The sequence below is a fragment of the Botrytis deweyae genome (assembly GCF_014898535.1).
Source record: "Botrytis deweyae strain B1 chromosome Unknown BDEW_011, whole genome shotgun sequence".
Taxonomy (NCBI): Eukaryota; Fungi; Ascomycota; class Leotiomycetes; order Helotiales; family Sclerotiniaceae; genus Botrytis; species Botrytis deweyae.
In genome coordinates, this window is record NW_024066218.1 from 1,123,620 (window position 1) to 1,150,950 (window position 27,331).

Sequence of the window (27,331 nt, forward strand, 5' to 3'; positions counted from 1 at the left end):
TTCATTTTGCAATCAATTGAACATTTCTAGCTGATTTCTGTAGCAAAGAGCTTGTCTGTCAGGATCAAGCCATAGGACTTGCTCCGTCGGCTCTTTTTTCTGATAAAATACTGAAGCACAGACGTTGCCCTTAACTGGAAGGGCTCGGTACCGGTATCATCATAAGTGCCTAACAGTGTTGAATAGAGTTTGTGGATAAAATGTCTTTCTTAACGGCCTTGAAGGGGACCAAGCATCAATGAATGTTCTAGCTTCCCACGACTTATCGCCGATGCAACTATTGAGCCACATCCGTGATAGAATGATGCACTCTGATAGTAGTGCGCTTGAAGAAATCCTTGCTTTGACGTGGAAAAAAGTATAACGATACATCATACCGTTCATCAAGTCAACAATACATCCTTGAATTCCCTCTACCCGAGGTTTGAGGAAGGCGAGAACACTTGAGCCGTCCTGTATCAAACCCATCAACACCGCAGTACACATTCATATCCACATAGAATACCATACGATCACACGAAGTCCCTAGCTAGGTATGTATAACATACCTCTCAAACAACTTCGAGATGGTGCAGACCCATACGTCGTTTCGAATGATCTTCATACAAGTCGCATTGGCACGAGTACAACCCCGTGCACACACTCCATTGCAATGATCGCATCATACATGTTGAAGCCACGATAGTAACCTTACGACAGATACATCCTACCCGCAATATAGAAGACTAATATCGAGCGATAAAAATCAATGGAACATACGTACTACCTCTGTAAGTAATTTTTGATATCCACACCTAGTAAATATTTATCCGCCAAACCCCCACATCCATCCAGAAGAATCGAAGTGGGGGATCTTCCATCCCCTGTCTCTCCATCCATCTGGTGATCCATTCTTTTCAGCCTCCCGCTTCCTCTTCCTCGTTCCAAATCCACGGCTGAAGAACTCGGTTACCTCACCATATATCGTACAGTGCTTACATACATATTACATATATACATCCCTCACATTTACGTTTCAGCTGAGGAACAACCTCCTCAACATTATAGGAGAGTTAAAAAGCAAAAAAAAACTGTCTTTTTAAGTTTCGATTTGTCAGATCTGATCCCCGTGGGTCCCCCCAATTACCCTTAGAATTCAAAGGGGGTCCCCATATTTGGAGAAGAAAAATCTTCATGTGAGGAGGCTTTGAGCTTGATGTCAAGCTAGTTCACGCCATGAAGATGAAGCTGTGTCCAGAAGACTGCCAAAGCTTCATCGTACTGATTGGGAAAGAAGAAACAGTCAATACGTACAAACTTAGCCGTGAACACGCGGTGCCCAGGTGGTGTTCGGTGCCGGAATGACTAAAAGGAGATATGTCGTATTTTTAAGAACGCGTTGATTGCTTTTTGCACCCCCAAAGATATCATCCATGTGATTATCAATACTTCTACATTTAATTCGGCTCGATTCTCCCGATCTTCGCTTTAGCATGGCGAGGATCGTCGCAGCGTTCGTGGCTCGAACAGAAATCATGCTGTATAACTGGCTCGTAGACAGCCACATATGCGGACACTAATGTAAGGTACTCGACTAGAATTATCAAAAGAAAATCTCGCCCACCAGAAATTCGGACTTTGAAGATGGACATTGGTTAAAATATTATATTTGAATATGAATGGAGACTTGGATGAAGCCTGTAATCAGAAATTGTGTATCTGTGTATGCACCGAAGCTGAACCTTTCCCTTGCTTCTCAATGAATAAAAATCCCATGCTGTTGATCGCTAAATGTGCTCCTTCGTCCCTTGCTTTTGCAAATACCTGAGATCCAGCTCTTTCCATGTTTTTTTTCCCTAGCCGTTGACGATACAAGAGAAGCAAAATTGACCAATAAAACTCCATCGGTGACAAATATATATCCCCAAATTCAAAATGAAACCCATCCCATAGCTTTTCCCGAACACCCTGCTCAAAAAAAGCTCGCCTAATAAAGAAGTACATCGATTCGCTGAAGTGCTATGTTGATGCCCGGAATTTGTTTCGGAAGAAAATCGTCCAAAATCCTGCCATGTGATGTTGGGGGTATTGGTGCAAGGTCAAACGCGAAATAAAAGTGTCAATCATGGTACGTGAAGTCGAATGTGATATGTGGAACCTCATAGAGATTCCGGAGGATTGGTGATGACGTCGACGTTCATGAGCATAAAGGGCAATGCCCGGGCACGACAATGTATCGTTCATGGGGCCCCTTTGCACATTGGCGTTCTTTGCTTCCGTCGATGGAGGTTGAGAAGTAGTGAGCTCCGGGATCGATACATGAAGTGTAGATGTAGTAGTTCCTTGTGTATTCGCACATGGTTCTGAAGAGAATGGTGTATTTTGAGGATGGCTTAGGTATAGGTCAGTATGGCGAAAAGGGTTGGAGGAGTAGGTAGCATACGTACTAGGTGGGGCTAGGGGAAATAGTGACGTGAGGTATAACTTCAATGAAGCTCGAGTTGGAATGCGAGTGTGAAGTTGATATCGGACAAGTACGAGTCAGGGAGAATCTCATACCTTTATATATCCACTGCCGAAACTTCTTGAGGCTGAAATATAATGAAAAGAATAGTTGTGGATATATCACCTGAACCTTCCCTGTCACACTGTTTGAAAAAGCAACAGAATGTAAACAAGTATGAAGGCGTCACGGAAAGGTAATTAATGAGAAAAGTAAGGGAAAGTTGTAGCCACCAATGTCAAAATGGTGTCTGAGCAGAGACAAATTGGTGACTGTGTTGGATCTTGAGTACAACTGTGATATTGTAACCTGTACACGATAGATGCAAACTCAAGAGTCAAGAAGTAAAGAAAGAAACGAATGATGATACCATATACCTACTCTAAAGTTGCGGATGCGAACGGATGATATGCGCTGCCAGCGGGGAGGGCTCGGTATGCCATTTGAATCAAAGCTTCACACCCGTAACCCCTGGTGGGATGGTGCGCCGCGTACCCAAACATCCACAGGCAAAGAGAGATACAACGAGCATCCGTACCGGGTACCGGGCAGATGAGCGTGGGAAAGGCGACTGTCTGGTATGTATCAGACGCCATATTGGGACTTTGCACCTACCATCCATAGTTCATGGGCATTGGGGGCTGTTGGAAATGTGGATCATGTGGGAGGATCCGATTTAAGAGACGTGGGAACTGGACAGGGTATGCCCGTGTGAGATTTGGTTGTGTCTGTTAGATAAATTAACTGGTGCGGTGTTGTGCGAAGCATTTTGGGAACTTTTGAGTGAAAGTCGCAGCTTGAGAGATGTGTGTCCGTGACATGGCGTTGAAAAAAAAAGTAGCGCAAGGTCCGTGATTTCTTGGATCTAATCCTGGTGGAACCATGTCAATAACCAATTCTCAATAACGATTTGATGTGTGTGTACATGTACTAGGCATGTATGTATGTATGTATGTATGTATACATGCATATCTGTACGGATGGGGGCTTTGAACTTTGGGGGCGATGAAAAGCAAAAGGCATCTTGTACGAAAGAAACAATTTCCCTTTCTGAGAGTCAATACATCCATCGGCACATATCAATACCTAGATAGATTATGAGATCTTCCCATTGCTCCGATTACAGAAAGTCTTACAAGGACGGAAAGGGCTAGAAAGGCTGACGAATACAGACATCTGTTCGACAAAAGCATCTAGCTAATATCTCCAATACTTGAGAAAAAACATTGAGAATGATCAAATATGGTAATATGGTTGTTCATCTCCCCCAAACCTAGCCGAATGTCACTTTAGCCTTCCCTAGATGATTGAAAATCCTTTCAGAGTAGACATCCCTATACATCTACTCCGTAGTACTGCTCAAACGTGTACTCCACAAGAAAATACAAGGACATTGCAAACCGGGGATTATCCAAATGGGACCTCCTATAGGATCGTGGATTCAATAATTTATTCCAGAAGTCGTCTGTACTGCACTAGATCTAAGCACGCGTCCCTATCTTATCTCGCCAAAATCTCCTATTTGCGTATTCTCTACCGTGCTCTTCGATCACGATCTACTCAGATCTCACACACCATGCTACCACCAAATCTCAAATCGATTTGATGAAGGGGAACCGAGATATCGAAGGGCAAAAGCAATTATTTGCTCAATGCAAGCAAGTCTGTGCCCTATGGATCCTATCTATTTCTACCCCGAGCCCCAAGGAACCCACCCACCCATGTAAACGGCTCGACGGCGATATAATTGCAAAAGTCTAAGGAGGGCTTGTGGAACCAGATTTCATACATGGGGCCGCAGGATCGTTGCTGTCTTGCTGCTACTAATTTCTCGGGACAGGATTTCAAAGAATGCCAAGGGAAGAAGTAAATGTATGATAAGAAAATGTCCTCAAAATTGTCCACTTGTAATGATTCCCGAGGTTTTTGCAAGTGTAAAAATAGCAAGTGCCGAAACCAGCTCAAGGTCACATGCGATCACTTTGAATAGACATACACAGTAATACAGGACATGAAAAAGTCCCAAGGAGCTAAATAACCTCATCGGTGATACCTTTACTACCCGTCCTCACTGGTGCACCTAGGTCCTTTGCCTTGCTTCATCTCACCGTTGGATAAAAAAGAGGTCCAAGCTGAAACTACATCATGTTCACTTAACTGGATTTATTTACAGGTCAAAGCGGATTCTCGTCTGATATGTATAGGGAATTATAGATTCAAGGACAGCTGTCTCCCAGCACTACCAATACCAAGCTCGCATTCGGGAACCAGGGGACGTGACAACAGTGACATGTCAATCTTACCCCAGTACGATCAAATTTTGCAATTATCGGGGAATTCATCTATGTGGCACGAGGACATTGACAGTTTGGAAAGGCTGGCATATCGGCTACTCTCCCCTGTCCACGGTTGAGCAGTATGCACTGTATGTATTAGAGTAATCTTTAATTCACGGAATGTATCAGTATCAGCATCAGCATATGCCGAAAGTCATCTAATCTAATCGTCTCTATGCCATAAACACACACGTCCCGTCCCTCTCATCATCGTCTCACTCTTTCAGATTTCTTCAATCGAGGACGGGACTGGGTATGCTTCATGCAAGATCACAGAACCGAGCCTCCGAGGTTGTTTCCCCAGGTCGAGACTCTAGACTCATTTCAATCCCCGGGAATACGTTCAGTATCCTCATAGTGTTCCTGGTCATTTCGGTAAAGAAGCCGTTCGAACGACTGATATTATGGACCCGCCGGTCTGGTTGAAGAATCTAATCCTAGCATTGCAAGGTGCAACGAACTTCCGGGTTTTGAAGTGAGAAGTTAGAACATTGAAAGTGCCCTACTTATGTAAGAGATTTGAATCTCGATGTCAATGTCGGGAAGAGCGGCGGAGAATTCCGAAAGCTACAGGAGATTTATCTAGACGATCTCAAAATTTCACTATCCGTGATCATGTTTCGAGAACCTTGAAGGGACAGTCGCTCTTTCTTTTGCGAATTGACATGAGCATTATTCATTCATTCAGCTTCTGGAAGCATGGAAATAATGTATTATGTGTGGAAAACTAGAAGTGAACTAACTCGGCAGCCTTCTTCCTATCCCTGAAAAGCCCCAGTTGTCTTCCGAGAAGCAGGTGCTTTGGTCTCAGGTACCAATTATTTAATATAACAAAACCACCGGACTATGCTCCACAAACCTAGATTTGACCCCGTATGTCAACGTATCATGCTTGCAGAATCAGAAGCAATCCCGCCCACACCCCTTTGTCATATGCTGTGTAATCTCTTACAACAAACCGACTATGACTGCCAATCCACCAAGCAAGCCAGCTCCAGCACCAATTTCCTTTTGAAGTCCCGCGTTACTTGTGGCAGAAGCTGACGCAGAAGTCGAGGATCCAGTTGCTGTATTTGACGAACTTGTGCCCGTTCCCGAAGCTGTAGTTGAACCTGAAGTTGTTGTGGCTGTCGCTCCAGTCGCACTGCTTGTTGCGCCGGACGAGGTTGAGCTAGCGGACGATACGCACGACACTACTGATGGTAAATTGGTTACGCCCGAAGTTCTACATAGATTCTGGGCATAAGCAACTGCAGTCTGCTCATCCTCGGAATCACAAGCGTCAGCCAAGCAACACGCGATGCCACTCAGGAATGAAGAGTTTGAGCAAATGCAGGCGATGTCGAGGCTGGCGCAACCAGCGATTTGAGAGCCCGTCGTGTACTGGGTAACACACGATTGCTACATGGAATATTGATATCAGTAAGCTGGCTTCATGATGCACAACATATTGACACACGGCTGAACCAGAGATAAGGGCGATTGGTATAACGATGGGAAGGAAAGCTTATCCAAACTCACTGCACAGGTTGGGAGTCCATTCTGTGCCGAGGTGAAACCTGCGAGCACTGTGGTGATGGCAATCACGACGGAATTAATCTTCATGTTTTCGAAAAGGGACGACGATAGATGGTTCAATGAGGGAGTTGTCGAATTGATTGAGTTGGTTTGGCAAAATGAGAGTAAATTGGCGCAGACTGGGTTGAAAGATGGATGACCTTGGGATTCAAGAGAACTCTGAATATCACTGTCTCTCTCTCAAAGAGGAGGTAGCATTCAGGTTTAAATAAAATCAAGCCATACAGAGTACAAGTTGTGCAAGCCACCACCATACCATTTCGCGATTGGCACGACTTGCAGTTCGCGTCTGGGAAGCAACATTGGCATCGGCACCGCCCCTGCTAAAACCTTTTTGTACAACAAACTCAAAATGACAATCGCAGCTATACTGAGGAATTCACGAGTTAACTGATTTCTTTTCTTATTGTTGAACGGATAAATAGAAAATTAAGAAATGAAGGTCATCACGGTTGAACTTTCAATTACCAGTATCTCCTGGCTCTAGGTTCGTATTTTTCATATACAACCCTAAAGTTTATATAAAGTTTTGGCAAAGTATAAGTACCTCGCTAACAAGATAAGATGGTAATTGCAAGACTTGAATGAGTAGCTCTCCAGCTATATCAATACTGCCTTATCTGTACTAGATAGCTACCTGCTAGGTGAATAGATAGTAGGTAGTCTTTTCTATTTGTGGTCAATATTGAGTCTACCCATGCAACAGACTACCGGTAGTAAGTGAATCATTGCTTTCACATCTTGTTGATAGGTCTCATTCCAAATATACCCTTTAACAATTGCTCCTAAATTCTTCAAGACAGTGTCTATTCAAATAGCCAAATTGCATAGATATTGTCGATATTAACGGTATAATTAGTTCTGTTTTTGTTTACCATTGATTTTCTATTAGATCACCCCCCTATCTATCTATCTATCTATCTACCAAGCAATGCACTTTTCCTCTTCCTTTTCTTTCTTGTCCTTTGTCCACCTGAATAGCTGGAAAGTAACTTGGGAGCTTAGCTATACCTACTACCTAGGTAGGGATGACAACCCCATCCATGTTCAAGGTTCCCCGCAAGCATTCTCGAGCCACTCTGACCCTTTTTTGGCTGATCATAATATCAATTGATCTTAAGCTTACTACCTAGGCACGTGCTAGGTTCTCCAGTCCAGCTCTACCGAATGAATAATCTCATTAGCCGATAACCATTTTAGCCACAGCACTAGCCCCAAACATCTCCCATGAACCCCCAATAATAATAAGTTATAATCGTATCACCTATCGCATTTCCAATTCCAGCCTTGTCCGTAAGCACAACCAAAGTATCTAGGAATGGATACCAAATTATCGCGAGAGTAGGACGGAAGGACTTCCCATCACTAAGCCCAACCAGTACAAACCATTTCGCTGCTGGACTTACATTCATGAACAAGAGACCTTTCTTATCTATCAAAGATGGGGATGCTTATTCTAGAGGATAGGATGGAACATGTTCCTGGTAGGATTTCTCCCTTTTTGGATCGGAAATTTGCTTTGTACTGATTGTTCCAAGGCACCACTAGATATTTTGATGACCCGGAAAGACCCCAAGTCGCAAGTGCTGCATCTGCCGGCTTGAAGTGTGATACATCGGGTCCTGTTCCTATCATTCTCGTCCCGCAACCCAGCGATGACCCCAGGGATCCACTGGTATAGTCTTCTATCCAACACGGGGAGACATGTCTCTTACTGATTCCTTCAATGGTATTTAGAATTGGCCATTATGGAAGCGCGATGTTATCCTCCTGGTCCTCTCAGTCGTTTCGATATTCGCAACCTGTCTGGGTCCTATCCTCGCTGCGAATACCCTAACTCTGTCATTGCATTTCGAGTTACCATTTACAGAGATTGCGATTCTGACGGGGTACTATCTGATGGGCGTAGGAGCTGTTGGAATCTTCTACATACCGTCGGCTAGAATATGGGGCAAGAGACATCAATTCCTTCTTGGGACGGTCATCTTGATTTTCTCAAGTGCTTGGGGAGGTGCTTCCAAATCTTACGCAAGTCTGGTTTGGGCAAGGATATTCCAAGGGATAGGAACAGCTCCCTTCGAAGCTTTAGTCAACGCTACCGTTGGCGATATATATTTTGTTCATGAACGTGGTAAACGTATGGCTTTGACTAACCTTGCAGTGTTTGGTGGTTGCTTCTTTACACCAATTCTAGTTGGTAAAATTACCCATACAATTGGTTGGCCATGGTCGTTCTACTTTGTCGCTATCTTCGTTGGAGTTTGTCTTCCACTTGTGATCTTTTTCGTTCCCGAAACCGCATATGTACGACCTCTTCATTTTGACACCGATCTGGCATCTACCGATGAAATAGACCAATTTATATTGAAACCAGGTCATGAATTAGAACAAATACTTCGGGGACCTAATACGACAGAAACCACCGTCACAGCAAATAGTAATGGTAGCTTGTCCCCGCATGATAAACCTAGAACGCACATTTCATATGGCAAAGGTAAATCGAATTACAGGAGCACTCTCATGCCATTTAGTGGTCGCTACTCCGATGAAAGTTTCTGGAAACTTTGTTTGCGCCCATTCCCTCTGTTTTTTCAACCAGCAATCTTTTGGGCCTGTCTTATTCAAGGGGCCCTTATTGGCTGGACCGTCTTCATTGGAATCATTCTTGCGGCAATCTTTCTTGGCCCTCCTCTTTTCTGGGACGAAGTCAAAACTGGTTATGCATATACGGGTGCGTTCGTCGGCGCGATTCTTGGCTTCATTGTCGCGGGTGTTCTCTCTGATTGGAGTGCCAAATATATGACGAGAAAGAACAAGGGTATATACGAGCCAGAATTCAGAATCTTATTGGTGATTCCACAGTTTATCTTTGGGTGCGCGGGGCTATATGGATTTGGGATTACGGCAAATAGACCAGTGGATTTTGGCTGGTTTTGGCCAATTTTCTTCTTTGGCTTAGAGGTTATGGGAATGGTCATTGGAGCTGTGGCTAGGTGAGCTTGTTCTGCCGCGCTTTAAATCTTGCAGAATAGATTAGCTAACATGTTTAGTTCTCTTTATATTGTTGATGCGCACAGTTTGTTTTCCCATTTTTATTTATCCTTCCCTAATCTGATATGCATGATTCTGACAATTGATATAGGGGACATCGCTATCGAAGCATTTACTTGCCTTTTGATATTTAAGAACTTCTTCAGTTTTGGCCTCACATGGAGTGGATACGAGTGGCTTGTTAAGAATGGCGTTTATGATACCTTTATGATCATTTCAAGTATCCAGGTTGGCATTTGTCTGCTAAGTGTTCCAATGTGTAAGTTCTATTTGGTTCTTCAATAGTAACATCAAATATGATTTTCTAGAAACCTTACTGATAATTACTCTAGATGTATTCGGAAAGCGGAATCGGGCGTTCTTTCACAAGCATGATATCCTTGGACTTTTGGGTTTGAGGTGAACAACACGAGGTCTAATATCCGGGTCTGTAAGAATAGAGCAAATTAATGTCTTTGATGTTGAATTTTGTTTCAAGTTCGCCAACGGATATCTGACAACTTGGATAAATGCGGGATGCCAATTACTCTTTGCATGCCACATTCTGCTCATGTTTTGATGGTTATATGGAGGGGAGTTTAAACCTCTTTCTGAATTTACCCATATAAGGGTGTCCTGTTGGAAAGATTGAACTTGGTAGGAAATGTATTCGTGCCATCAGTTCTTAAGTATACATCTGGCGTGTCTGACTTATTTCTCTTCTTACATTTTTCCACTCTATGTCAATTCTGTATGCCATACATAGAAGTCTCAAGTGAGAGTCAATTACCACAGACAAGGGTCTGGTTCATCCGGATACACATGTCTTAAATGGCAGTCTTTTCAAGTGATGAATCGTTCCTCTTTGGACCTCTGATATCTTATTGCCAAAATCGAATCTTCCCCTTTGGACCTCTGATATCACATTGCCAACATCGAATATAGACACCGAAAGAATTCGCACTACTTTCAATTGGATATTTTGTTCTTGTTTGTTCTGTGGGCTTCACCTCTTCTGCTTGTGGAGTAGAATGCTGCGATGGCATGCTTAATTAGCTGAAAGATGAATTGGGAGATATCAAAACCTCGGACAGACATAACGGTCCAATTTCCATAGGGGCTGATTGTACAAATCCAAATATAGGATGTCGGAGTACCAAATGTTGTGTTGCGTGAATAAAAACAGCTTCACTATGATCCATATCAGACCACAAGTAGATTTAATTTCTCTAGATTCATATCATTCTCCACCCCACTTTCTGCGAGACAGCCTCAACCTAAAGTCCTATGCTAGGCCACAATGTTCTTAATTATTGACCACTGGAGGAGCTATGTGTTCATACGAAATATGGAAATGTTCGACAAAGCCTATGAGACACATCAGGGTCAATGCAGTCCGCAGTCTATGCCTAATACTATCAATTTCCACCACGCGGTTATGATTCATTCCTACCAAAGGTTGTCTAACTTCCTGTCCACGAAGTTGCCAACCAACCCCGACCCCCCGAAGTGCGATGTTGTTGATATTACAAGCAACGCAACGGTCCCCAATTGTGGAAAGGATCGAATTCAGCAAATTTATATTATCGCCGTCTATCGAGAATAGGCAGGTCTGAAACCAGGTTGACTCTTCTTGAACTCACTGTCCTCTAACCCAAGTCATTTTCCATGAATGCAAAGTCAAAGAAGAGCAAGGAAACTTTATCAAAAATGTCACAGTCCTTTCTGACGTATTCCATATGTTACAAAGTTACTCGTTGCTTCAGAGTATGTTTTTGGCGGTTTAGATTGCAGTAATAATCCATCTTCATGATTTTGATATCCAACATCTTTGGGGTATCAAGTCCTTTCAGGAAGATGGGATTTTGTTCAAAGGGTTATAATATCTCTCGAAGATGCAGAGATTCAATGGTGGGTTGCATTTGATTTATTTTAGAGTTGTGTTGCCATCTCCCAGACCAAATGAGATGCTCAATTCATCCGCGACAGCGTTAGCGTGTGTTGAAAGATTTGAAAGTGAATATAAAATACAAAAATTATTTTGGGTTGAAAAATCCACATGAATTGCTATACTGTTTGCTCCTTCACAACAAAAAATACATCACTGTTGTCTTTAATCCAATAATTCATCCATCGCAAAGATGTTTGCATCACGAGTAATGTTTATTCATGCAAGTCATTATGTGAAACACAACCGTGAAATCAGAATCCATTCAACTGTTTATTTGACTAAAGGAGGAAGGTAGTATGAATATATTGCCGATCACTGCAAAAGAACCCCTTCAAACAAATTTCGCTTGTTCAGAGTTCACCAATTCAAAAGAGAGTGCACTGGTCATGTTGTCCACCTCCTATAATGACCGATACATTCCTCTTTTCCTAAACCATTCCTCTAGTGCCAAGTGATTGATGATATATTCGTGGGCCGCAGTACACTTCCCTCCCCCATTACTTGTGCCTACATATCCGCAAAGTATCTTGTATTCTGATTCATTCCACGAAGTCATCTAATACGCAATATTAACCAATCTCCTCCCCTCCAACCTCCACAATACCCCCACATCCCACCTCCACCTCCAGGCTTCACCAAAACCCGACAATAAACCTCCCAATCCCCCCCCCTCAAGCGTTCTCCAACTCCATGAAAGAAACAGTCCCCATCTGCCCCTGACTCGACGACCCCGCCTGATACGTCACACACATAAAATCTCCACTCTCCCTCTTCTGCAGCGTCAACGCCGTCACAATCCTCTCATGCTGTCCCTTATGCACTTCCAAATACTCATCGTTAACCCCATACTCGTAGAGTACCTGCGGGGCGTTCTCGCCGGCGCCCAGCTTCCACTTGATTTCTATCTTGCAGATCTTGTAGTTCCAGTACTCGTAGTGGCGGTAGTGGTTGCGGATGGAAGACTCGATGCTGTTGGAGAGGGCGTTCCACGCTTCGGTTACAGAGGGATTCCATATGGTCTGGATGGCTTCGTACCAGGGTTCGTAGTCGCGGGCGTTGCTTGGATTGACAGTCATAGGTGGCGTGGGGAGCCGAGCGAATCTTACTAGGACCATAGACATGATGAAAGTTTGGCAATGTGTGGTTTTCTTGCTTCAAGATTGTAGATCTGGTCAGTGTATGATGTTGGAACTTATGGAGATGGGGAGCCCATTTATATGGTCAAGTTATTAGCTTGAGAGATTAAAGAACTCACCTATTCTTAGGAGATGAAAAGCAGAGCAACATTTCGATGTCAATGGTTGTTTGGAAAATCCCACCGCTTTCCATGCCTTTCAACCCTGGCTTCAATGAATATCTCGCATTTTCACCATTTCATTTGCTTTACTCATAGGAGACGATCAATGATGGACTAAATTTCCACAACCATTGAGGACATACCATCTACGACTCAACAAAACTCCCTTCTTGAAATCGAATTCGAACACACAAGGGAATCTTACCTTATGAGCTAAAGAAGATTGGCATTAAGCGAAGTATAGCAATAAACATCATCAAGATCCCAAGCCTCCGTACATATGTCCAACAGAGATAGATCCGACTGCGCAGAATAGCGTAGAAAGACTGTAAGACTTGGGCTATGATCCCATCCCATCACAACAGATCCTCCACCCCCCTCCCGACTACCAAATCTCACGATCCAGCAATCCCATAAACCACATGCAAAACCTCCACCATCGAAGCCCCTCCCCCCAACTCCTTCAATTTCAATCCCAACGCCCCCGCATCAACAAACCGACACTCTGCCATCCCAAGTCTCCCCACCCAATACGTAACGGCAATACTTTGAATCAGGACACTCGTCGCGCTGCAATCGTGTTTTTCTGCAATCAGTTGCGCAACGAAATTCCATAGGATTTCGGCGGGGCTATCATCGGGGTGGACAAACGGCAAGTCGCGCTGTGTATCCCATGATTCTTGCGAATCTAGGGTTGCAGGCGGGGAAGGATCGTCCACTTGCGTGAATCTGATTGTTACTTTGGTCATCGTAGAATTCCTGTACACTGTCTATCGAGAAGTGCTGCGTAGGTGGCGATTAGCAGAGTCTCGGTTGCTATTCAAATTTTGATACATTCCGAACTAAGTGATTCTAGACTTATATAGGGAGGTAAGTGAAGGTAAGAATGTTTGTAAAAACATCCCGTGGACGGCGGAGACCACAGGGTAGCAGATGATAGTCTCTTCCTGTACTATGACTAACATACAACATACATACAAGCATGAGAAGAAAAATACACCAGACAGACAAACGATACGCAGTCACAGGGGGGTCATCTACAATCTATACAGATATCTAAAGTCCATCATGACTAAAATAGGAACTCCTGATATATCTTATTAGGAATAGTCACAATAAAGATGAATTTTACCCTTCATTATCATACTTCGTGGCATATCCATGGGTCCTCTTCACAATCATTTCCTTCAGTGCTCTTTCCGCTGAATAGTCTCCATGAAATGAGTAAATTTCAATATGAAGAGAAAAATATCCAGACTTGACAGTCAATAATTGAAGTCTGCAATTTCCCAAAAAAGACAGTGCGCATGTTTTCACAATGGATGAAGTAGCAGTTATGTTCCAACGGATAGGGCCTAGTCATCTTCAAACAGTCGTAGATTGAAAAGGAAAACCAAAGTTGTGCTGATGAATTCATGTTGTACTTCCTATCTACACAAATAGACTTAGCAATAACCGTCCAAAACACCACAACCCATTGCTGAAATGCTACTTCATCATGTCCCCCCCGCATTGATATCATTTTAGACTTCTTAAAAAGCCATTTCCTTCTTAATCTCCGCAATCGCCAAACCAGGGTTCAATCCCTTCGGACATGTCCTCGAGCAGTTGAGAATGGTGTGACATCTGTACAAACTCATGCTGTTATCCAAAGCTGCCTTACGTTCTTCCTTCTTCTGATCACGGGAATCTGCAAGCCATCTGTAACTTTGCAACAAAATAGCTGGTCCCAAGTACTCCTCACTGTTCCACCAGTAGGAAGGGCAAGATGTCGAGCAGCATGCGCAGAGAATACATTCGTAAAGACCATCAAGCTTCTTACGGTCCTCCTTGGATTGTAAGTATTCTTTTCCTTCTGGTGCTGGGTCGGTGTGTTGAAGATATGGCTTAATGGACTTGTATTGCTTGTAGAATTGTGTCAAATCTGGAACAATATCCTTGACGACATAGGTGTGGGGTAGTGGGTAGATCTTCGTTTCGTGCTTAGCGTCTCTTGGAATGCGGCCTGTAGAAATTGATGGTCAGCAAATGTGTTTCAATATCGAATGGATGATTAACGTACACAAACAAGCCAATGTGTTTACTCCATCAATGTTCATTGCACAACTACCGCAGATACCTTCTCTGCAGGATCTTCTGAATGTAAGGGTAGGGTCGACCTCATTCTTGATTCTAATAAGCGCATCCAACATCATAGGTCCAGTCTTGTTGAGATCCAAGGTATACGATTGCATGCGGGGCTTGCTGGTTGGCTCATCTGGGTTCCATCTGTAAATGTTGAATGTCTTGATCAAAGACTCCGAGTCGGCAGCAGGTTCCTTGACAGTGGAAGTCTTGGAAGCAGATTCCACAGGACGAGATGGAGAAACGGTAGGACTTGGAGGTGCTGAGCTGTCGACTGATGCCATCGTTCGCATCTGTGTTCTGAAAGCTGGTCGTGCTGCGGCGAATATCGCGCGTGCACTGCGGGCACTTGTGCGGAGAGAAGCCATTATGGAGGAGTGGAGTTGGAATATCAGGATCAATTGGATAAGGTGAATAGGTTCGAAAGGTAGTTCAGTATTATTACAATGTTGTATGTATCAATGGTAAGATAGAGAGAGAGAGAGCCCTTGTTTGAAATGTCAAAGGATCAAGACAAAATTACGAACAAAGTTGTCAATTGCATTTAAGAAGTTGTGGAGAAGGCGAAACTGCTCTTGAACCGAAATACCGACGAAAGTCGCTTACCTCACCTGATGAACCAATCAGAAATTGTTTTATTCAAATCAAAAAACGGAAAAAAGCGGGTGAGGTTATTCCCGTAAACTTGTAGCCGGGTCCCGACCAATTATTGGTATTGGGATTCAATTACCTAGGTAAATTTATTACCGTATATCTTCAATATATACCGAGTTGGAGCTATGCATTCTTGTTTTTATCGTCTTAATCACGTTTTATATATTTTATATCGTTTATATACTTTGAACCCATATAAAGCCATCAACATTACCATCACATTACATTCATTACATTACATGAATTGTTTGGAAGCCGACGTCGTGCGTGCATAACAGACTCAACCTGAGTATGTAGTCAAGAGCGGCTCCAAGCAGATCCTGGCGCGGCTATGACTGAGTATCTACCTGCACTGGTCCTGCAGAGTGTTCAATGTCATGTGATATAGGATGAATGGAGCATGTTATTGGTTGTCCACTGCTTCAATGGGTCCGGAATTGTCGTATTCGGAAAATGTATGAAAGAGCAATTGCAATACACTCACTCTATGACGTTTAGACTACTTAGGTAATGCTAGGTAGGTATATGCTACATTTCTCACACTCAAGACCTGCGGGCCAGGCATAAGTAAGGCGCAACACGCTTTCAATTCTTGCCACTTGCTAAACTTGAGATCCGATCCATTAGATCCAGCGTCTTGTGCTTGTGTATTGATCGAAGCTAGCAAATCGAGTAACCGTTCTGAGCCATTTTCACCACAACACCCACCTCTCTGTCTTCAGCAGTACTAGAAGTCTTTAAATTGTGCTCACACATGTCGATAAACACTGGTCGAATTATATTCTCAGTGACGGATTAGCTCGATGGATTCAACACACTGAGAATAATTAGATACGCCATGTATCAACTGCCAAGAGCGTGGTGGAGTTTGCAAACATCTGTGCAGGCGAGCTTAGGGAGTTGTTCACATGTCTGAACTGCTTTGGTAAAACATCAAGTGATGAATTTGAACATGCTATCGGCAATGAGAAATAATGCAACTAATTTGCGCATTTCGTTGGAAATGACATCTCGAATCTTTGTACGTTCAAAGCATGCCATTATCTCGCCTGTTATTTGAGTGCATTCGAACCCGGGGTCTAGGAATTCATTTTTTCCCCAGCAAGATGGATACTAAGTAGTATCATTGCCCAATGTTCTTACATGATTAGGTTTCAAAAGTCTTGGTTGGGTAGGCTTTATGCGATGCTAAGTCTCGTGGGAGCTGGCAATTGATTGCTCATTTGGCTTCAAATTGATACCAGTACAAAAACACTCCACAATCTCGCCTCGCCCATATTTAGAGCATCATTGCTAACAGGGGATTTGGAACCCAGCCAGTCTTCAATTTGTCTTCAAACATATCTTTCCTTTACCGACTGCGGCTTCTGCAATACATCTGTCATTCCTTCAGAGAGATGTCAGGCCTCACAAATCTTTGGAATATGCTATTTTTATGGTAGTATGACAAGGGAAACAATGGAGACTGTCATAAATGGCGATATACTCCGAGTAATGGATTCACGGTGCCTTTACTCCACGATAATATCAGGAGCAAAGATCTGGAGGTTCTCCAACGGTGAATGATTTGAAACTCCGTAACATTCTGATACAGGAAGGTGTGGATGGAAAAGCTATTTTGGCTTGCGGCAGGTATCGTTATCGTTAAGAGGGACAGGGCATGACTTTGCAGCATCACGGGCCTCTCAGTCCTGATACCATTATGGACTGCAATCCACGTACGTAAATCTACGACAAGATCTTTTAGAGGAGGCAATCTCCGCTGAGCACAAGGAATGTATGGCTGCAACTATCTTTCTTCCTGCAAAGAAGAGTTTAAGGTTAATCATCCTTGGGGTGTCAATGATCAATCTGTGCCCGGGTTCGCTGATCTCCAGGTTAGAGCAAGCAAAGTTTCAAAGATTCAAAATTACTCTTTGGATTTTCTCCACCCTTCGAAGAACAGCTATATGTTTGATTCTAAATCAAGATGCCCATCAGAATTTACTAGGAATTGGAGATAAATTTATCTGCACATGGCAAGCACGGAAGTAGCTTTACCCCAGCAAAGTATAATTACCCCGATACCAATAAGTAAGACTGACAAAATTCAATCTCAAAACACTCGTCAATCTGACCAGGAACCCATTTCAAGAAACAATGCGCAGCCCTTGAGCTGAACTTGGCCCAATTTCGTGTCAGCTGATGTTACATCTACGCCCAAAAGGAGACACTTACCACAAGAAGCGAACATGATTTTTCCAGGTATGTCATCCTCATCCTGCGAAATCACACCCAGTAAAATTCGAGAATTTCAAACTTACATTAACGGCATGCGAAACGTGTCTAAGAAGCTATTCTGCCGTAAAAATTATGTTTGGCAGGATCACATCTTCCGTTATTTGAGGAGTGCACAATTTTGCTCACTCCTCCTTATACACTGAGCCACCATGCCGAGCATGTATGGAAACTCGTTCGTAAGATCCTCTTTGGCTGATTTTCTGCAAGTTCTTCATAGTAAGTCCTATCTCTATATATATATTCTCGAGTTTCTTCACCGAAGATGTTTTTCTTGCATCATCAAGTTTCTCCATTTCCAGTTTTCAATACTTCAAAAGCTTTTTAGCTTATCGTCATTCCCTGTTTTCGGGCTTAGTCCTACCCACATTCTTTTCTGTTTCAAAAAACACACATATATTTACAAAATGCATTACTCCTTTGCTTTGTCAGCTTTCGCTGCCCTCGCCTCAACGGCATCTGCTTCGCTCATTATCAACAACTGGTCAGTATACGTACTTTCAATATCATCCAAATTATTGCTAACATGCGTCTAGGTGCTCCACAGATGTATACCTCTACAAGTCAAACAATGGAGGTTGCAATGCCGGTACTAATGGAGCTTGTTCCACTGCTTCCAATGCTAGCCCTTGGATCATCAAAGCAGGCAAGGGATCTAGCAGCACCCTTACCCTTCCATGGGACACCGATGGACACGGAACATCAATCAAGATCGCCAAGACATCCAACTGGAAAACCACCCCTTCGGTTCTTCAATTCGAATATGCTTGGACAACTGGCCAATACTCTGCCCTTTACTGGGATCTCAGCGATTTGGACGGTTCCGGGGCTGGGCTGGTTGGAACTCCTTTCATGAATGATAACGTGAAAGTTACCCCATCTGGTACTGGCAGCGGATCAGGAACTTGCGTGAAGCTCAAGTGCCCTGCAGGTGCTCTATGCAAGGATGCGTACAACACCCCCGATCAAACCGCCACCCGTTCCTGCCCATTGAAAACCGGAACCATGTGGTTGGATCTGTGTGAGCCAACCGGCGGCTTCAATTCCAGGAGGGAAATTGGCTTTGAGGCTTAGTCGTTGTTGATGATGGAGCTAAATTTTGGGAGATGGGATGATCTCGCTTATGGTCGTGCTTTGGATAGGAGAAAACTTGCCTGGTTGCTGAAGTTTTCCTTTCATATGTTCATATATTTGTGAGGGGGCGGGAGGAGTGCGGCACCATTGTATGATAAATATGCTGGTGGCTAATTTATCTCATATGTTTCATGTACAACTAAATTTAAATACCATGGGAGCGTTGAAGGAGCAAGGCAAATGATACCGTTTTCTTTGCTTTGAATTTATCCATTCTATAACCAGCATCTCTGAACCAAATTGGAACACAGGTCATTATATTTCGTCATGATTTTCCAGCAGTGCTGTTGAAGAAGAGGAAGAGACCACGTTCCAGTTTCGATTTGTCTATCATCGATCCTAAAATACGACACTCATAACATTCCCCTGTGGCGGAGTGCAGAAGTGTCAGACGAACCCTGGTTTGAGATTCTGAGACAATGCAATCTTCCTATTTGAATAGAGCCTTAGTACATTGTAAATATATCTGTTGTGTTACCACCGCAGACTTGGCTTTTGAACATCTTCTGAGTTCCAACTGACCACAATTTTCTGATGCTCGAGTAAGTTGTCTTAAAGAGCAGAAAATCGCGGATAAGGTCTTAAGCGGCTACTCGTTTGTGATTGGCTGGGCCAGACGTCGGACTCTCCACACATTACATCTCCCCGAACTTCAATGCCGATGTTCTCTTCCCCAGGAAACATATTAATCAATGAATGGGGTAAGTTTTGCTGTAAGTTACTGATTTTTTATTTCCTTCTATTTATATTCTCTTCTTCTATCATTACAGTATTTCGCATACTTGTCGTGGTTAATTGAGACAGGAAACCGTTCAATTGACACCAAATCGTCAAGAATTAACTACCCCTCCATCCCAATCTCCCCCCAATTTACAAACCAATATGTCAACCGGACCTCTTCGCAGAGGTCTCTCGCAGATCCTCAAGAAAGACCCCTCAGACATCGTAATTCTCTCTTCCCTCCGCACCCCCATAACCCGTTCCTACAAAGGACAGCTCTCCTCCGCCTACCCCGAACAACTCTTACACAGCGTCCTCAAAGCCACCCTCTCTGCCAATCCCTCTCTCGACCCCGCTCTCATCGACGACGTATGCGTCGGTGTTGTTCTCTCTGAGCTCGGCGGCTCGAAAGCCGGTCGTATGGCGATGAATCACGCGGGCTACGATACCCGCACCTCGTTTTCGACGACCAACCGCGCGTGCAGTTCGGGATTGCAGGCTATTACCAATATCGCCAATTCGATTGCGACGGGCGGGATTAATATCGGTGTTGGAGGCGGAATGGAAAGTATGACGAGGAATTATGGTTCGAAAGCTATTCCTGTGGATTTGTGGCCGGAGCTGAAGGATGCGGAGAGAGATACGAAGGATTGCATTATGCCAATGGGTCTGACGAGCGAGAATGTAGCGAGTAGATATGGAGTTGGCAGAGAAGAACAGGATAAGTTGGCGGTGGAGAGTCATCGTCGTGCGGCGGAGGCACAGGAGAAGGGGTGGTTTGATGAGGAAATCGTGCCGGTTACTACCATGTGGCAGGAGACTGGTAAAGGAGGCGTGAAAGTAGGAGAACCTAAGGAAGTTACTGTTACAAAAGATGATGGGATTAGAAAGGGTGCTACGTTGGAGAGCATGCAGAAGTTAAAGCCTGCGTTCAAGGAGGATGGTGCTTCGACTGCGGGTAACTCGTCGCAGATTTCTGATGGTGCAGCAGCTACATTGATGATGCGTCGTAGCACTGCTACCTCGCTTGGATTATCTTCTTCGATTATTGGTAAATGGGCCGGTACAGCAATAGCTGGATGTCGTCCAGATGAAATGGGAATCGGACCTGCGCTCGCAATTCCAAAGTTGATGGAGCAAGCTGGCATTCAAAAGGAAGAGGTCAATGTATGGGAGATTAACGAGGCATTTGCTAGTCAAGCCATCTATTGTGTGAGGGAATTGGGATTGATGGGTGCATATGAGAAGGGCGATGTGAATCCAAAGGGAGGAGCCATTGCATTGGGTCATCCATTGGGTGCTACTGGAGCAAGAATGGTGGCAGGTTTGTTGGCAGAGTTGAGGAGAAGAGATCAACAGGTGGGTGTTGTCAGTATGTGTATTGGTACCGGAATGGGAATGGCAGGAATGTTTGTTAGGGAATAAGTAACATAAGGAAAAAAAAATGTATCAATTATTGGCTTGCATGAGTTGTACGAGATAGGTATTTGGCACATTAAAATCTGATTATCGAGTTAACAATTTCTTGTTTGAGGCCTAACGGTTCAGGTACTTTGATTGTCCCTGTCGAAATTTGACAATTGAATAATTAGGTAGTCTCCAAAGACTCCGGCCATTGAGTACCTCCAGCTAGTCCTTTCCTTTTCCAGCCACAACCTTGAGCTCAAGTCCTTTTCAACGTTTTCAATGTCCCAATTCGAATTTGACAATCGAATGAGCTCCCAGGCCAGCAATTATATTTGTATTACTACATATCTTATTAATGTCTCCAAAGGCGCACTGCCTTATCTGCTCCACCACTGCCCACTTTTTCTCCATCCGGGCTCCAGTCTACGGCATAAACTTCGTCTTTATGGCCAGGTAAATCTGTGATCATTGTGTCAGCTTTTATGTACATTTGAATGTCGAACTTAAATTGGAACATTGTGATGTAAACATACCTTTAGCTAACTTGTGGGTTGCCATGTCCCATACTTTCAGTGTTGTATCCTTACTACATGTCACTAATAGCCTAGAATCAGAGCTAAAAGCGCATTGGTAGACGGGTGCAACATGACCTCTCAATGTATTGATGAACTTTCCATCACGGGCGTTCCAGACCTTGGTATGGTTGTCGAAACCAGAGGAGGCAATGAGTAGTCCATCGGGTGAGAAAGCTACATGGTTCACTTGTTTTTGATGACCTAACATTCGTGCTATAGGCTTCGTTTGCTTAGAAGGTTCCCAGAGATACATGGTGAAATCGTCACTGGCTGTGACAAGGCGTTCCACGACTTCACCCTGAATTCGGGAGGCTTTGAGGAAACGCTCCTCTGCTTTCTTGACCTTTTCCTCCTCTGTTGCAGGGACCTTGCCAGTGTGGTCGAAGTAGCCGGTTCGCGTGACAAATTCTGTCGATAGTGCGAGATGGTTGACCCAGTGCGCATGAGCATTAAGAGAGTGTGCGAGAGTTCCGTCCTTTGCATTCCAGACTTTGACAGTCTTATCGCGAGATGCGGTATATATAAATCCAGTTCCTCCCCATTTAACACATGATACTGCGTCTCTGTGTCCAGTTAAGACCAATTCTATCGTCTGTTGATTAGTCGACCATACTCTAACAGTAGAATCTTTAGAGGATGAGGCGAGTCTAGGTTCTCCCGGTTTTTGAACGTGATACGGCTCCCAAGCAAGATTTGTGACCCATTTTGAGTGTCCCTTCATTGGTCTGCCTAATTGCTTTCCGGTTTTAGGATCCCATATCCTGACAGTGTTGTCCATACTACCCGTCGCAATCCTCGACTCATCCGGCGACCAACTAACAGCCAATACCCAACTTGTGTGCCCCTTTAACGTGTGTACCGGGGTTCCTGTATCGCAGTCCCAGATACGTGCCGTGTTGTCTCCGCTACCAGTGACCATTCTGGAGGAGGACCTTGGAGAAAATTGTGCGACTAAAATGGATTCGCCGTGGCCGGGAATGGTGGAAGCGCATCTCGAAACTGATTGGACTTTAAATACAGCTTGTGGTGCTGCTGAAATATTTTGGGTCTCTTCGGTACTTATTAGACCCGGTTTTATCAAGGTTTTGTAGACTTCAGTAGGGTAGGCGGTTGTAATCTTCTCTGCGGACTTCTTGTCTGATACGGGTAGGGTAAATCTGTATGGAATATACTCTGAAGAGTCCTGGGATAATTGTTAGCTCTAAAGATTCAAAACCGTTGTGAACAATGATAATTCTTCAATCTTCAGGATATTTGTGAACAATCAAAAGCTTTCAATCTTCAGGATATTTATGAACAATCAAAAACTTTCATTCTTCAGAATATTTGTGAACAATCAAAAACTTTCAATCTCCAAAATATTTGTGAGAAACCGTAAGGTTTGAATGTCCATAATCGAAGCCAACAATGACAGCCTTTTGATTGTCTGTAAGATACAGAAACAATCATAGGCCGAGAGTTTCCATAGTATTCTTGAAAAATAGTAAACTTACATGTCCTAAAAGAGTATTCAACAATAGCTCCAGATTCTTTGGGTCTGCGTTTGCGACTGGTACAAGAACTGGCCCATTTCCGATAGGAAGACCTGTAGTCTCGTCGAAGAACTGGATTCGAAGACTTCCTGCGTCACTGGGTATTTCCTCGATGTCTTGTTGCGCCCTCGATCTCTCGAAAGCATCCGTTCTCTGCCTTTTGCTTGGGGGTGGGAGTTGGGTCGACATGGTGGAGAGGGAACAGTCTGATCGATGATGTATTTCCAAAGAGTTGTAAAGTAAGAACAGACTTGCCTCTTCGCAAGTTCTGATGGAGAGGATGTAGATATTAAAAGAGGAAAGGTTCTTTGCGGGGATATTTCTGGAAATTTATAGTCATCAAGGATTATTACGCTAACAAGACTAAAAGTGAATTCTTGCGTCTTGATTCAACTTTTTTTCAAAAAGATTTTGTGGGGCTAGCCTTGTTAGCTTATCATCGATAAGGACTTGATTAGTCACTGATCAACAAGCCAATCATTCACAGGATTGAAATCTGCAGTAACCCGATCAAGATGATCTGCGCAATCTCCAGTGCTCTCCCCACATTCCCTGCCAATCTTTTCTTATCATCACAATCATCACAATCATCACATGCAAACTATTCCAACTCTCGCAAGATACTAGAGTAGTGGTATCCATTCATCGTCACTTCACTTCATCATCTCATCATCTCATTATTTCATTACAATTACAATCCAATTAGCTGATTCCGTTGATACGGGAAGAAGAGTCATATCGTCGTTGGATCTCAGCAATGAACGATCCATCCATCCACTTTGATACTCGAACTAATACTTTAGTTGTTAACTTGTGATACTTCCACAGATTCGACGTTACATATACTTCCAAGGAATGCTAGGTGGTATTGAGCATGGCTTCATTATCAAGACCCTCAACCTCAACGTCTTACAGTGCTAACTCTACGTCTTCTCCATGTGGGTACACAAACTCTAATTCGTATTCCTTGCCTCCTCATGGTCGTCGCTCAAGCACTGCTCGTCCTAGTACAGCCCGCCCAAGCACTGGACGTAGGTCACGAGCAAGTTCCATTCTTGGAGGGGGTGAGTCTCAGCAGATCATTTGTGCTGTCAGTGAAGGTCGTGGAGTATCTCCGACTGTCGGATTAGCATTTGTCAACATTTCAACTGGCGAAGCAGTCCTCAGTCAGATCTGCGACAATCAGTTCTATGTCAAAACTCTTCATAAATTGCAGGTCTTCGAACCTACCCAGATTTTGATTGTATCTACTTCCGGGCCTCCGAACCCGAAATCTAAGATGTATCAAATTGTGGAAGAGAACATATTGGGAGCCAGAATTGTTACAGTAGATCGTCGTTACTGGTCAGAAACGTCTGGTATTGAATACATCCAGCAATTGGCGTTCAAAGAAGATCTTGAGGCGATCAAGGTGGCTATCGGAGGCAACTACTTCTCAGTGTGCTGCTTTTCTGCTGTAAGTTTTCACAGCAGCCCTTTGCCCCCTCTTTGTGATAACTTCTAACATATACAACATATGTAGGCATTGAAATACATTGACATGAGCCTGTCTCTTACTTTTGCATTTCACTCTCTGCGAGTTAAATACCAACCCTCGGAGGACTCTATGATGATAGATCTTGCTACCATTCAATCACTTGAACTAATCCAGAATTTGCAGAATGCCAAGTCAAAAGATTGTTTATTTGGACTCATGAACGAGACGCTGACACCAATGGGATCACGACTGTTGAGAAGTAATATTTTACAACCTTCGACCCAGTCAACCTTACTCGCTGCCCGTTACGACGCATTGGCCGAATTGTCGGAAAATGATGACATGTTCTTACAGACCAGACAAGGTTAGTCCGACGTCCATATGTTTGTGTGCTCTCGACGTGGAAATGGTTTCATCGCTCTTCCTGTCGACGCATAGTCCAATCATACTCCCATGTTTCGTGCCTTACTAATCAAGTTGTAGCTTTAAAGTTGATTCCTGATATTGAAAAGTTGCTTACTTGTGTATGCCCCCGAGTCTGTTTGTTTGTGCCAACATCCCCTGACATTCTGTAGCTTATTATCATCCCGACTGTACCAGGTATTTGGAATTCTGAGCAAGATATCAACAACATTCTGATGTTGAAATCCTTTGCACATTCAATCGGTCCAGTCTTTGAGAGTCTATCAGGTGCTCGATCAGAGCTATTGGTTCAGATACGTAATAATTGTCGTACAGAAGTGGTCGAATCTACAATACAATTCATTGATGAGGTCATAAATGAGGATGTTACATACCAGAAGACTCCTCTAGATCTACGAAACCAACGGACATATGCTGTGAAAGCGGGGGTCAGTGGTTTCTTGGATGTGGCACGCCAAACCTTCAAAGAGGCGACTGAAGACGTACATCAGCATGTGTCAGAACTCAATCGTATGCTTACCTTCTTCTGATGTACTGAATTTTGCTCATATTGGTGGCAGAGAACTATAAAATTCAAGGGGAAATTAGATTCGATAATCTCCGAAAATACTACATTCGCTATTCCGAAAATGAATTTGATGATCGAGCCATACCAGATGTACTCATTAATCGGTTTCGCAGAAAATACTATCTCGAATGCCAGACTCTAGATTTGATAAAGCTCAACCAGAAAATTGAAGATTCTCACATAGAAGTTATCTTGGGAAGCGATAAAACCATACAGGAACTCCTCGAAAATGTACGAACCGAAATTCCCAACCTCTTTAAAGTGTGTGAGAGTATTGCCATGCTCGATATGATTGCTTCCTTTGGGCAACTAGCCACGAACCAAGATTGCTACGTCAGGCCGGAGATTACTGATTGCATTGCTATCAAGTCTGGACGTCATCCCATTCGGGACAAGGTATGTAGGGCTTAATCTACATCGTTTCAAAATACTAATTCATCTCTCTCTAGGTGCCATCACACAAATTTGTACCCAACGACTATTACGCTACGCAGCAATCCCGTTTCCAAATTATAACCGGATGTAACATGAGCGGAAAAAGTACGTACATAAGAGGAGTCGCTCTTATGAGTGTGATGGCGCAAGTTGGTTGTTTCGTACCAGCAAGCTATGCATCTTTTCCAATGATTCATCAACTTTTTGCTCGCGTGTCAATGGACGATAGTATCGAAGCAAACGTTTCTACATTCGCGTCTGAAATGAGAGAAACAGCATTCATCCTTAGGTTCATTCCAGATTTTTCTCGCATTTTCATTTTACTGACTCATGGTTATAGAAATATTGATGAGAAGAGCCTTGCCATAATTGATGAACTTGGTCGTGGGACCAGTACAAGAGATGGTCTAGCGATTGCTCTAAGCATTGCAGAAGCATTATCAGAGAGCCGAGCACTCATCTGGTTTGCCACCCACTTTAAGGAGCTTGGTTCGAAAAAAACTCGTTATGATCTGATGAGTATGCTTGCTAACAAGAATAAGCACAAATCATGTCTGAGCGCCCTGGGGTTAAAGTCTACCATTTGTCAGTTGACATGAGTGACCCGACCACCATGACAATGCTCTACAAGCTTGATCAAGGCTGTGTTAAAGAACAACACTACGGTCTCGCTCTAGCGCGTGTGGTTGATCTACCTCCAAAAGTGCTCACAGTGGCAGAGGAAGTATCAAAGACTCTCATTGCACAAGCTGCTGCGAGGAAGAAGTCTTCTAGGACTTCAGCGATTGATAAACGAAGGAAGCTTCTGAATGCACTAAGAGAGCAACTCGAACAGCTTCTTGATAGCCCAATGGAGAACCAAGAATTGCTAGAATGGATTGGAAAATTGCGCAGAGAGTTCATAACTCGTATGGAAAATATAGAGATTGTAATGGTGGATAGTGATACAGAAGATTCAGAAGATGAAAGCGCAGTTGAAGAAAGCCAAAGTATTTTCAGTGGGGATCCGAGAAGTGAAGAGACAGTGGCAAGCGACGGTACTTGAAATTATGAATTCACAATCACTTAGCTTAAAGAGCCTCCTAAGTATGACTAGGTATGAGAAAGATATCTTTTGAGATGTGCCACAAAAGCCAGATCAAGAAGCACTGCAATAATAATCTCGAATAAATTTTGGAAGTCAATTATGATCCCTTCTTCAGGCATGCAGCAGTGCGTGCGTGGGAGTGTATATGGAAACCTCAAGCACGAAAGATCAGGGTAATTTGATTTCGAAGTGCTCCCATTGTCTATCAACGTTGTCGTTGGCATTCGTGTAGTAAGTTGAGAGC

At 43.5% G+C, this 27,331-nt stretch overlaps 9 protein-coding genes across 9 annotated transcripts; 4 read left to right on the top strand and 5 right to left on the bottom strand.

Annotated features, from left to right (window-relative positions):
• Positions 1 to 1,998: 1,998 nt before the first annotated feature.
• EAE98_005796 (uncharacterized protein) lies at positions 1,999 to 2,536 on the bottom strand (the record flags this gene model as incomplete). Its single annotated transcript, XM_038953418.1, has 2 exons — positions 1,999 to 2,371; positions 2,427 to 2,536. The coding sequence occupies 2 exons, from the start codon at positions 2,534 to 2,536 to the stop codon at positions 1,999 to 2,001; spliced, it is 483 nt and encodes a 160-aa protein (XP_038810519.1).
• A 3,230-nt stretch (positions 2,537 to 5,766) lies between these two features.
• On the bottom strand, positions 5,767 to 6,423 carry EAE98_005797 (uncharacterized protein; the record flags this gene model as incomplete). The annotated part of the gene is made up of 2 exons (XM_038953419.1): positions 5,767 to 6,219; positions 6,340 to 6,423. The coding sequence occupies 2 exons, from the start codon at positions 6,421 to 6,423 to the stop codon at positions 5,767 to 5,769; spliced, it is 537 nt and encodes a 178-aa protein (XP_038810520.1).
• A 1,414-nt stretch (positions 6,424 to 7,837) lies between these two features.
• On the top strand, positions 7,838 to 9,850 carry EAE98_005798 (uncharacterized protein; the record flags this gene model as incomplete). The annotated part of the gene is made up of 6 exons (XM_038953420.1): positions 7,838 to 7,880; positions 7,935 to 8,071; positions 8,134 to 9,389; positions 9,447 to 9,472; positions 9,539 to 9,706; positions 9,780 to 9,850. 6 exons carry the CDS (start codon positions 7,838 to 7,840, stop codon positions 9,848 to 9,850), a joined length of 1,701 nt encoding a protein of 566 aa, XP_038810521.1.
• A 2,198-nt stretch (positions 9,851 to 12,048) lies between these two features.
• EAE98_005799 (uncharacterized protein) lies at positions 12,049 to 12,498 on the bottom strand (the record flags this gene model as incomplete). Its single annotated transcript, XM_038953421.1, has 1 exon — positions 12,049 to 12,498. One exon carries the CDS (start codon positions 12,496 to 12,498, stop codon positions 12,049 to 12,051), a length of 450 nt encoding a protein of 149 aa, XP_038810522.1.
• A 1,708-nt stretch (positions 12,499 to 14,206) lies between these two features.
• On the bottom strand, positions 14,207 to 15,166 carry EAE98_005800 (uncharacterized protein; the record flags this gene model as incomplete). The annotated part of the gene is made up of 2 exons (XM_038953422.1): positions 14,207 to 14,679; positions 14,737 to 15,166. The coding sequence occupies 2 exons, from the start codon at positions 15,164 to 15,166 to the stop codon at positions 14,207 to 14,209; spliced, it is 903 nt and encodes a 300-aa protein (XP_038810523.1).
• A 2,970-nt stretch (positions 15,167 to 18,136) lies between these two features.
• Positions 18,137 to 19,036, top strand: EAE98_005801 (uncharacterized protein; the record flags this gene model as incomplete). Its single annotated transcript, XM_038953423.1, has 2 exons — positions 18,137 to 18,213; positions 18,266 to 19,036. The coding sequence occupies 2 exons, from the start codon at positions 18,137 to 18,139 to the stop codon at positions 18,801 to 18,803; spliced, it is 615 nt and encodes a 204-aa protein (XP_038810524.1). The 3' UTR covers positions 18,804 to 19,036.
• A 709-nt stretch (positions 19,037 to 19,745) lies between these two features.
• On the top strand, positions 19,746 to 21,008 carry EAE98_005802 (uncharacterized protein; the record flags this gene model as incomplete). The annotated part of the gene is made up of 1 exon (XM_038953424.1): positions 19,746 to 21,008. The coding sequence occupies one exon, from the start codon at positions 19,746 to 19,748 to the stop codon at positions 21,006 to 21,008; it is 1,263 nt and encodes a 420-aa protein (XP_038810525.1).
• A 334-nt stretch (positions 21,009 to 21,342) lies between these two features.
• On the bottom strand, positions 21,343 to 23,286 carry EAE98_005803 (uncharacterized protein; the record flags this gene model as incomplete). The annotated part of the gene is made up of 3 exons (XM_038953425.1): positions 21,343 to 21,449; positions 21,524 to 22,748; positions 23,059 to 23,286. The coding sequence occupies 3 exons, from the start codon at positions 23,284 to 23,286 to the stop codon at positions 21,343 to 21,345; spliced, it is 1,560 nt and encodes a 519-aa protein (XP_038810526.1).
• Positions 23,287 to 23,971: 685 nt separating this feature from the next.
• EAE98_005804 (uncharacterized protein) lies at positions 23,972 to 27,045 on the top strand (the record flags this gene model as incomplete). The annotated part of the gene is made up of 8 exons (XM_038953426.1): positions 23,972 to 24,553; positions 24,620 to 24,938; positions 25,058 to 25,098; positions 25,150 to 25,507; positions 25,558 to 25,961; positions 26,015 to 26,289; positions 26,341 to 26,489; positions 26,543 to 27,045. 8 exons carry the CDS (start codon positions 23,972 to 23,974, stop codon positions 27,043 to 27,045), a joined length of 2,631 nt encoding a protein of 876 aa, XP_038810527.1.
• Positions 27,046 to 27,331: the final 286 nt, after the last annotated feature.